At 38.8% G+C, this 12056-nt stretch overlaps 1 protein-coding gene across 3 annotated transcripts in view; it reads left to right on the forward strand.

The window, feature by feature from the left end:
- The window catches only part of ADK (adenosine kinase), a 586810-nt gene that overhangs the window by 488431 nt on the left and 86323 nt on the right, over positions 1 to 12056 (forward strand). For all 3 annotated transcript variants that reach the window (XM_006273786.4, XM_006273787.4, XM_014601449.2), the window contains exon 8: positions 9603 to 9638. In XM_006273786.4, the coding sequence (XP_006273848.1) occupies positions 9603 to 9638 (36 nt within the window). The remainder of the gene's footprint in view (positions 1 to 9602; positions 9639 to 12056) is intronic.

The raw sequence follows: 12056 nt of genomic DNA on the forward strand, positions 1-12056 counted from the left end.
CAAAATGGTGCTTTACTTTAAAATTGGCGTGCTGCCACGCTGAGCCCAGCAGATGCCCAGAAGAGGTATCGCGTTAACTGGACACGGCTCACCCAACGTCTGTATAGATCAGATGCTTTAATGGGGCTTTTTTGGCGCTTTTATCTAATAGCTGATTGAATCAGCTACTAGGTAAAAGCTCCAAAAAGCCCCAATGAAACATCCAATCTATACAGATGCTGCAGAGTCGGTCGAACTAATGCACTACTTTTTCCAGTAAAGCACGTTTTTGTTTTTGTTTTTAAACATCCGTAAACAGCCTAAACGATGTAACATCTAAACCCACAGACCTCTTCTAATTAAGGTAATTCTGGGTTTTCCACTACTTAGTGAAAAATTAAAAGAAGGTCACTATTTCTTTAGTAATCTAGCTGACCTGTTGATAGCCATGCTCTCTTTTGTAATAAACATAAATGGGTATATCCGTCTTTAGAGACTGCAGTGATGATTCTCAGGCTCTCTGCAGAGGCTATTCAGCTTGTGACCAGTGTTTATTGATCTTGCATCTGAAAAGCTGAACAGATGTATGCTCCTGCTCAGAATCCTCCTTCAGAAGCACCTCTCATGCTTATCAAGGGGCAGATTATTTTTAAGCCCTGTGTTTCCCATGAAGCATCCTTAAACACGAATCCAACTTTAGAATGTTATCATATACTTATTTGTTTCAAAAGATATTTTCCTTCTCTTTCTTTGTTGCCTTCCAAGTTCTCATTTGTCCCTTTTTAAAGTGCTAAAAAATATTTCTAGAACTACGTTCCTCCCCTGCTGTTCCCTGAATACTACTGGAAATTACTAGCTTTTATAAAGGTGTAGGAGATTGTATTGTTTTGACATAGAACATGGCAGCATCTGACCTGAAAAGAAAGCCAACTTAAACTCAGTTGCAAGAAAAGTCTGGATGTTCTATGCTGTAACTATTGGTAATTGTTTTAAAGTGGATTGATGGAAAAAATGTATATCCTCATCACTAGTTGCAACAACCATACTCTTGACATTAAAGAAAATTTATAGTGGCATAGCCTCAACTAAAGTAAACTGGCAGAGCTCTAAAAGCGTTTGTCCTATAGAGTGTACCTCCATGCTTTCTTAAATGTCAGAGTCCTACGTGTACCCTGATGGTGCTTCATAGAAATCTTGTTTTAAAGGACCTATCTGGATGTAAAATCAATATAGTGCCCATCTTAACTGTTCTAATGATCTTGAGCTGAGCTTCCAAATTATGTACCTTTCCTTCTTTGATATACCGTATTTACTCAGTTCCAAGACTAGTCTTTTCCCCATTCAACATGTGTAGGGAAAAGCTTCATCTTAGATTTGAGTATCAGACTCAGCAGAGCAGTGCCACCTGGGGTCTGAGTGGGAATGCAACTTGGCTCCCTGCGAGGAGCAGTGCCTCAGGGCTCTGTAGCACACAGGAGCCTCTGTGGTCCCTTCTTTTCCCTCCACCTCAGCCACGTATGGCTGCTGTGTCCTGGGTAGGACAGGTATGGGTGGTGCAGCTACAATGGAGCTGCAGAATTAGGAGTTGGGGGAGAGGAGGCATATGGCAGTCTGTGCTGAGATGGGGAGGCAAGATGGATGGGGGTAAGGCTGGAGATGGGTTGGGGTAGAGATGGCATGATTAGGGGCATCAGGGTATGGGGGTGAGTAGGAGCCCCTAGGGTGGGGGCATCATGGAGACACTGGGGAGACCGGGCAGGAAGTGCCTGGGAAGGGGGACCTGCCTGCATGTCTAAGCCTGGCATCCCACACTGTCACTCTCAGAAGCTGGCACACTTGAGTGCCCCATCCTTCCTTTAAAAGCTAGCATGCAGCGTGCCAGTCTGCGTACAAGAAAGCAGTCCAACAGGCGCTACTGTGCTGTCAGGGAATGCCTCAGCCTTTATCTACTCTATTAATAGCAGGAATGGGAACAGCTAGAAATACGCTCTTAGGCACTGGGCTGTGACGCCCCTGCACATAGAACTGACTCATGCCTTTAATCTGCTTCCTAGGGAGTTTTCTCCCTGCTCTCCACCATGCCCCCACCATGAAAACCCTCCAGCACATGTTTAACATCTTGAGGTGAATGGGACTAGTCAGGGGATGAAACTCATCCATGAACTTTTGGAAGATCATTGAATCCTTTTTTCCTGCACTCTGCATGTTTCTACAAAGCCGGGCAAAATAGGGTCTGGTGTGGATGTTGTCCACTGTAACATCTAATATAGATTAATTTTCCATATGTGGAATCTAATTATTGGCAGGGTGGGGGTCAAATTAAATTCAAGGGCATTTTGAATTTGGGTAAATATAGTAGCCTGTGATTGCCATGACTACATTCATGGTATCACACCCATCTACCTGATGTTAGATTTATCATAGGTCTTGAATAATACTAATTTGTCATGTTAAAATGTATGACCTGCTATTACTTTATTTCCTTTGAGGACAGCAGAGGTAATAAAATGAACACACACTGTAAGTAAAATATATAGGTGAAGTACACATATAGGAAAGCAAAATCATATTGCTGTGCTTTTAAGTGCTACATAATTAGTTGGGTTTGAGATAAGAAAACACCTACCAAGAAGTATGCCATTGAGTTAATGATATATATATATATATATATAATGCCTTTGTTATATTTCAAACATGGCAATCAAAAAGCTGCTGTCCATTCTAATCCTTAAGACAGATGCCATTTCCAGGTTCATAGTTAATTACGTGAACTGGCCTGAAACCAAAAGAGTTGAAAATGTGGCAGAACTCACAGAGATATTTAATAAAAACTTCTCCCCCTACTCAAAGACAAGTTTAACTCTTATACAGTGATGAGCCTGTTACAAGAGAGGCACATAAAAAGAACTCATGGTGCTCTTGACAAAAATTTAATTAGCATCCAGGTTTCTACATAAGTGCTAGGCAAGTTACCATCTTCCATAAAAAAGAAAGGGGTCTAAGCGCATGCACCCACACACATCTGATTTTCAGAAGTGCTGAGCACCAGCACTGAAGTCAGAGGTGCTCAGCACCCTTGGAGGGCACAATGCAAACAAAGGGAGCAGCCAGCCAGATTGCAAACTGGAAATAGACAGTTTTGTTATTTATGTGTAACTAACACAAAGAGTGAGGGGGGAGAAAACAGTGTTATGTGCATGTAGGAATTAATCCAAGTGGAAGAAGGCTGTTGGTACTGGCTAGAGGAGGATTTCCTGAAAGAAGCAGGTGTTCTTTTTTCTATCATAGTTTACAACATCTGTAGACAATTTCTGAGTTCAGGCACATGTGCAATACCTGTATAAGCCAGTGTGACCCTCCCCCTCACCCCCAAGTGCCTTTTTTATTTCTTAGAAATTGTTTTACATAGATTGTCTATTCTGGGAAACAGTAAATGAAAATGTCTATTTCAGGGATATGTTTTTGAAGCATCCTGCACAAAGATAGAGTATCATCAGAATAGTAAAACTTAAATTATGTAAACCTCATCTAACAAAAAGCTCACTTACACAAAATGACATTGCATCTAGCAGTGTGCATTATTTACATTAAAAAACTCTTATCTGCATGCTTAATTACAGCACTGTATTCTTTCTTTCTGTTGCCTTTAGATGAGTTGGGTTTATGTCAGTAGCATTTAATTGCAGAAAACAAGGTAAAATGTAAGTGTATGTAAAAAGATGGAAGGTTATACAACGATTAAAGGAGAATTAGTTGGAAAGAGAGCAGCTTAAATGATTATAGTGGAGAAAAAGAGGAGCCCCTGAGGAGGTGATCCTAATCTTTACTTTCCAGGAAACAATATAAATGGAAGAAAATAATAATCCCAAACTCTTAGAAATTGGTGGTAGACCAGTAACCCAAAGCTAGGAAAAGAAAACTTTAGGATAAAGTGTAGAAATTTGAAATAGAATGAGCAATTTGGACAAACTGCGTATTTCAGGAGATAGAGAGGAGGCACCATTCAAGAAGTGATTTGGGAGTGATACAGTGAGCAAGCAGTTCTACCAACTGCAGACTCAAGTGTGGAAGGACCCAGTGGTCTTTTGTTGCCCTTTCTCCTATGAATGAATCCTCAAAAGTTTTTGGTGAGATAATCCACTTGGGTTTAAAAAAGGTATCTCTATACAGAGCAACTATTCCATTCATGTGGCTTCAATGCATTTATGGAATGAGATGAATCCATTAGCCTATTCCTTTGTCATAGCAAAGTGGTCAGCAAAGTTTCAGAAAAATTAAGGTAGAAAATGCAAATGCGGCTTTATTTATTTATTTATTCACCTGGTCTTCCCTGGTAGCTATTGAAGACTCTCGACTTCTACAATAAGAACTGCCTCAGGAATTGTCAGTGTTCTGTACCCTACCCTCTTTACCCTCCTTTATTTTGTTTACCCAGGCAAAACGATGAGAACAGCATGGAGCAGCATTGCACAAAGTAATTGAGTTATATGGCATACAGTGAACTGTTTCCTCCTCCAAGGATTTTTGGGGACACATTAGTTTGTGTACCTCCTGCGTTTGTTATCTTGTGTAATTATAGAAGATGCATTCAAGTGCAGGAGTATCACCGTTGTCCTGCTGTTTTATCATTTCTTTATGAGTTGATGTTGGTTTCAGCTATGACATGCAAATTTGGTTTACATTGTTGTTTTTGCCTATATAAAGGTTAAAATACATATTATGGACAATATTGTTGGTGCTGCTTTTTGAAAAGCCTTTGTCAGCTTATTTCAGCAATACATAGTTTTAAATGTTGTTGTATATTACTTTGAGTTTTATGTTGGCCTACAGAAATTAAATTTAATCCAGCCTGCAATTTGTTACCATTTGAGGAATTATTTGATTAAGCCATCATCGATTCTTAACACCGCCTGAAAAAAACAACCCTGGATGTATTGAGAATAATACATTGACCTGGACAGGTTGGACAAATGGGCAGAAAACAACAGAATGCAGTTCAACAAGGAGAAATGCAAAGTGCTGCACCTAGGGAGGAAAAATGTCCAGCACACCTACAGCCTAGGGAATGACCTGCTTGGTGGAACGGAAGCGGAAAGGGATCTTGGAGTCCTAGTGGACTCCAAGATGAACATGAGTTGGCAGTGTGACGAAGCCATCAGAAAAGCTAATGGCGCTTTATCGTGCATCAGCAGATGCATGACGAACAGATCCAAGGAGGTGATACTTCCCCTCTATCGGGTGCTGGTCAGACCGCAGTTGGAATACTGCATGCAGTTTTGGGCGCCACACTTCAAGAGGGATGTGGATAACCTGGAGAGGGTCCAGAGAAGGGCCACTCGTATGGTTAAGGGCTTGCAGGCCAAGCCCTATGAGGAGAGACTGGGGCACCTGGACCGCTTCAGCCTCCGCAAGAGAAGGCTGAGAGGCGACCTTGTGGCTGCCTATAAGTTCATCACGGGGGCACAGAAGGGAATTGGTGAGGTTTTATTCACCAAGGTGCCCCCGGGGGTTACAAGAAACAATGGCCACAAGCTAGCAGAGAGCAGATTTAGATTGGACATTAGGAAGAACTTTTTCACAGTTAGAGTGGCCAAGGTCTGGAACGGGCTCCCAAGGGAGGTGGTGCTCTGCCCTACCCTGGGGGTCTTCAAGAGGAGGTTAGATAAGCATGAGGCTGGGGTGATCTGAACCCAGCACTCTCTCCTGCCTGTGAAGGACTTGATGATTTATTGAGGTCCCTTCCAACCCTAGCATCTATGAATCTATTGTTTTGCTTATGTTCATCATGGCAAACAGAACATACAGGACAGGTACAGACATTACACTTTTACTGGTATAAGTGATCAGAAACTGGTCTATACTTGTAAGACAACAGAAGTTCAGTATACATAGATTGGTTTAAAAATGGCGGGACTGAATCTAAGATTTAACCCCTCTACCAAAGCGTGAATGTGTGTTCTGTTTTCTACCAATCTAAACTACACGGCTTACAGAAAACCATGTAACTTAGATCGATTTCACCTCCTGCTTTTTGAATGTCTGACCCTAGCTACAGTTAAAATGGTTGTACCATTTTAGTACTATAATCATAATGTTCTTCAAGCGCAAAGTGTTAATAGATACTGATAGCAACGGAGAGACTAATGAATCCTAAATTTGGAGGACATTTTTATTTACTCATGACCAAATAATTTTCTATTATTGGTTATAAAATGTTTCAGAATTTAACCAGCCACAGCAATAGCATAATGAGGGGTAGGTGACTGGAGCACCAGCCTGGGGTGTCCAAGAACAAGGAGGTGCAAGAACTGCAGGCCAGTGGCCTGGGAGCTGTCATCACTGCTACCCAAGGCACAAAGCCTGGTTATTACACCTCTGAAACACAATACAATTAGCCTTTGTCTAGATTATAAAAAGTCCCACTTAAATACTGAGGTGCTAACAACAATAAAATGCATTCAAGAGTATAAATGGTTTTAAGATAGCAAGGGTGTTCCAGAATACACACAATACTTGTTACTAAAGGAAGTTGTCTTTTTTTGTTATCTTTTTAGTTTATCTTCCCTTTCCTGTGTAAACTGCTCCGTGTTGTGCCAAAAGAGGGTGTGTGTTAACTTTAGTGACAGAATGTTACACACATTAAACAGCTCTGTACACAGTTTCCATACAGTGTGAATTTCCACATATTTTTAAGGAATGCTTTTTGCCAGAATGGGGATGCAAATAAAGCTTTATAATTGTTAAACTAGTTCCATGAATTTTGAGGCTGTACATTAATAAACTTACTGTGATGTGAAATACAAATATGTTATAGATGAAAGTGGGAGGATTATAAATATATATCTAATTTGAAGGGTGGAAATGGCTTTTTGTGAAAGGAAATATTATGTTATAGACAACAATGGGAAACGGTTATGACAAGTTTAGTTGCTTAAGAGGGAAAATGAGTGCATAATGCTGAAAGTTTATCAAAACTGAAAGAACTACTGATGTGAAATTGAGCCTCCTAAGAAAATTCTGTTCTGTCGCTGTTTTGCTTTGCTGTTGTCGCATGTCATGCATGAATGAAAATGCTGCATTCTCCGGGGAGCAGTAAAGCCTCTGTGTAGGTTGTTTATTTCCTTAATCCCTCCTTCTTCTTGATTCTTAATGTCACATATAAAATGGAAAGCCTGTAAATATAGTGATTGTTGTACTGATTATCACCTGCATTGGGAAACGCCCTGCCTGGCTTTGGTAACCCTAGCAGTCTCCACATGTTACAGCCGCTTAGATTTTAACCTGACTACTTTATCAGATATGTGAAGCTCAGTATGAGGTGCCCTAGGGCAGCACAGATGGGGACTGCTTGTTTCCTTTTCTCACTCTTATTGTGAATAGACACTAAAAGGTCCTCCTCGCTTTTGTCTGGTTAATTTACTTTGAACTGTCCCTACTATTTGGGACCTGCCTAACATTTCTCACCATTCTGCAAACCCAAGCTGCAATCTCCAAACTCACATTCTGAGCTTCACTATCTTTTGTATTTGAAGGCTACAGTGTTAGAATTGTACTTTAAAAGGTGTGATGCAGAGAGATGCTGCTTCATAGGAAGTTGCAGGATCAAGCCCAGAATCCCTGAGACAAACTGTTCAAGGATTATTTTGATGGTTTCATTGACACGGGTGGAGGAAAGAAAGATTGCTGTTGCTCTGTGATGCCTTCAAATGTCTTTTGATCAGAGATACTTTTCAGGAAAATGTGTGGTTTTATAAACCAGCTACCATCACTCATGTAGCTGTAGGGGTAGCAGACCAGAATAAAAGATGTAGTTATAGGAGGGAAAATCAGAAGATAAGATATTTTTCAAGTGGTATGCAAGTGCTTTTGTATAGTTTGTGGAAGGGCCAAGCCTGGATGTACTATATGAGGGTGCTCAGGTGTAGAAAATTAGGATGAATTTTCTAAAGTCTCTGTTTCCTTATTAAGGAAATAAAAATGCTGTTAGCTGGAATAGTTTGCCCTTTGGACATTGATATGTAAGAGCACATTGATATCCAGTTTCCTGGCCAAACAATAGTTTAACACGGATGTTAATGTCTTGTTGCACTGGGGCATTAACGAAGGCCACCTAGGATAGATCAGTATAGCTTCCTATTTCAATTGCGTGACTAAAAACTGTTGTTAAAAAAATAATCTGGCTACAATGTATGGTTGTTGATTTGCTTTCATATTCTGAACATAGTTTATCACTCCCCTATTTTTCTCATTTTTTTCTGTGTCCAGTCCTGTTATCCTATTCTGATTATATTGCAGTTCACTGTAAGTGCATCACTATAGTGGAGGCTTGTTAGGCTCCTTTTTCATATGAGCATAGGGTTTGTTAATCACATGCTGGTTTAGGAAAACACTGCATGATATCTTTGAACCCTATACTCTTCCTCGACAGCCTGGCTAACAAATGTCATTGACTGTGATGTACAAGAAGGAATTCTATTGTAAGTAAATTGTCAAAGTGGCTAACCTTGCCCGCACCCAATTGTCAGAACTGTGATTCAGTTTTTCTGTCAACATCAGCTAAGGCTAACCCGGTCAGGCTTATGCTTCTGCAGTAAGAAGCCTGAGGAGTTGTGCTTTTCAGCTTATCACATTTTATTAACCTCAATTTACTGTTGTAATAATCAATTTTACCCAATTCAAATTCCTATATTGGTAAAAAAATGACAGATTATATAGGTTCACATATGTGTATTTTCTCTCCAGTGCATTGCTTTAAAATGAAGTATTACCAAAAAGTGTCTTAAGGATACTGACGGTATGCCTAGGCACGCTCCCTTAAGTAGTTGTTCTAGTTTAGTTGGATTAACTCTCTGTTCCAGTTTAAATGCAATCCATCTATTAATATTACTTGGCAAAGTTCATTTGGAAGACTGTTTATCTGTAATATTTGTTCATGTAAAAAAGAAGGTGTATAGGGAAATAACATTGCTACCATCCTCTCTGCCTCTGCTTTCATTTAAAAACAAAAGATATAATAGGAGCAATTACTATAAATAAGAAACGAGGACACTCTCATAGCCTGATGTTTCTTCTGTTCTTTGAGGAAAGGAACATAGTTAGACTGCCTAAAGCTGTGATTAAGACATCAGGCATTAAAATGCTCATCTGATTCTGCCACAAAGGTTTGATCACATTTTGTTAAAATAGCATGTAATCCTTTCTTCTAATGCATAGTAGATGGCAAATGTTTTTTTTAATAGCTTAATAACCTGTGTACCCTGAGGTATAATGCACAAATAGGGGACAGGATGTGTTTTTAATTAAGAATGTGTCTTAAGGAAAAGTGTCTTGGTTTGAAATAGTAGCCTCCACTTGTTAAAGTCCTATAACCAGAAGTAAGTTTGCTAGCTTGGAGAAAAACATGCATTACACCTTCTCATTTGAACTTGTGGAGTGTGTTGACATTATCCTGCTGTCTTGCTGGGGGGGGGAGCCTTTTGGTGCAAGTATCAAAACTGAACAACTGTATATGGGTATATTGAGATAATTGTGTAAAAAGAAGACTGCCTGAATGAGTTTCAAAATGTGTTATTTCTTCATTATCTAGCACTTTATAATTAACTGTTCTTTTTTTATTATTTCAGGAAGCTGCCACTTTTGCTAGAGAGCAAGGCTTTGAGGTGAGTTAACCCACAATTGCACACTAAACAGATCCTAAAGGTTTTTTTCTTGCTGATAATGAAGTTCTTTTGGACAATGATTGATGTGCTATTATACTCTCCAAGCCTCGCAGCGGTTGCCATGGAAACTTGGCAGTCGTCATGGTTTCTTTGTTCTGCCAGCTCAGTGTTATGACGCACTCTGCTAGGTCTGCACCCAACATCGCCTACAGATGTTATTTATTGAATTCTGAAAAGCCTCTTGGGAAGCCGAGAGGTTGGGCACAGTTTCAAGCTGCCTCTGCAGATATGGGACCTGTCAGTTTGTTCAGTTAAAAAGCTACCTCATTAGCTGCATTACACTCCATAAGGATTCACTGCTAAAGCAGTGGTGAAGCAAGACTAAATAGTGAAATATAACACCGTTTAAATAACTTAAACCCTGCCACATGCAGATTATCATTATGCAAATGACTTTTAGACAGGTTGTATATAAAATTGTTAGCAACTGATTAATGTAAGCCCTGCTTCTACAAACAGCCTTTTAGGAGAGTGGTGTGGATTTTTGTTTCAAAACATAGACAAGTTGGTGTTTTTCATCTGTGTTCTCAAAAATGTACGCTCCCCTTTCAACTAACATTTGCTTTCTTGAAGTAAACATGGCTGATTTTACAATGATTTTCAGAGCTTTTGATGTTGACTTGATCATCTTTATGTATTAATTTGAGTGTCTAAGCCTTTTCAATAGTTTCTCATCAGTTAAATTTAGATAACTTGATCAGGAGAGCTATCAATTATAGGTTTATGGTATTATCTACAAATATGCAGATCTTAAACACCATAATTAATGTGACAACAACTATACTAATTTTACTGATTATGATCCTACTGAAATCTCAATTGTAGAACAGAGGTCATGTTAATCCCTTTGTGTAAGTGTTCATGAGAATCAAACTCATCTTAAATGGTATGTTTGCAGTGCAAATGTATGGCTAAGGGGGTTGACTCTTTAGCTCCCATTTCATTAATAATGGGAGCAGCACAGTTTGGACCTCATATATTAATTTTAGAGCATGCCACTTTTCTGTGGGATGATTATATGCAGAATATAAGGGACAAAATTACAGATTTTGGTTGCCCAAATTTGGTTTCTTTAAGACCATTCCCTCAATGCCATCAGTGTTTTGGATATTAAAACTGTGGGCTGTCCCATTTCATTTTAGGAATCATAAATTCTAGTGGCCGCTGTGTAGAAATCTAGACTTTTTATCACTGTCAGTTTTCATTTGTATAATCTGTATTGTTAGCATAAAAATACACTTTCAGTTTATTCCGTCAAATGAATTAATTTCACAGATGGTTCCAAATATAACATATAGCATAACAAATTATTGGGACCTGGTAGTAGCTAGACAATAAAAAAGAGGGGAAGTAGTGTATTAAGCATATCCATTCTATATTTTTATTGCCCCCTTGAGCTAAAGACTTTGAATGTGCCTGGTTTAAATTCAGTCCTAGTGACAAACTGCTTTTGCTGGTGTCTGCTAACCACCATCATATTAACCTTCCATTAGTGCTTGCTTAGAGATTCTAGCACAGTTTTTTCTGAACATCCTCAATCTGCCACATTTGATTACAGCATATCAGTAAAGTGCAAAATGATTATGATCTTATCTCTTATTACCCCCTTGCTTGGCAACAACTTGCATGTCAAGTTTGCTGACAGAGATGTATCAGATTTGATACGTGTCCATTGTTTGTTTCTTTCTTTATGACTTGAAATAGAATCCCATCACCAATAAGGGATATTAAGGGAAAGTGGACTATCCTCAATTAGATGTTTCATTAATAATAAAATTTAACGCATATTTGAGAGCCAAACTGGAATAAGGTGCGCCAAGATGCTGCTATTTTAGAACACCCTCAGAACTTGCTTTCGATAGTACAGAGTAATTTGAACATACTTGCTGGAAGGTTTTGTACTGTTATTAAAGTATAGTTTAAACTAAAAAGGTTTAGAAACATGTCTAATACAAAAAGAAATGCACTATCTGTAAGCATGCCATAATATGTGGAAAAATAAGTATTGTTTAGCTACTAAAAAAGGTCAAACCCAACCCAATATATGACATTCTAACTATTTGGTTTCTTTGTGAATTTTTAATATTTAAAAAAAAAAAGAAAGAAATCTTAATTTCCAAAATGGACTCAGTAACTTTCAGTGTGAAGAGACAGCTCGCAGAGTACTGGGAAGTGAGATAAGAACTGGAGCTGGGCAAAGCAAAAAACAGGAGTGTTTTTTTTTTCAAGTAGATGATGGAAAATTGTTGGTACCTGATTTAAATGACAATTTAGGAAATGACAATGACAATTTAGAAATTTTAAATTAAGATACTTTACCTAAAATTTTCAAAAGGTTCTTTTAGCATCGAAAATTAG

Source organism: Alligator mississippiensis, chromosome 6, assembly GCF_030867095.1.
Source record: "Alligator mississippiensis isolate rAllMis1 chromosome 6, rAllMis1, whole genome shotgun sequence".
Taxonomy (NCBI): domain Eukaryota; kingdom Metazoa; phylum Chordata; order Crocodylia; family Alligatoridae; genus Alligator; species Alligator mississippiensis.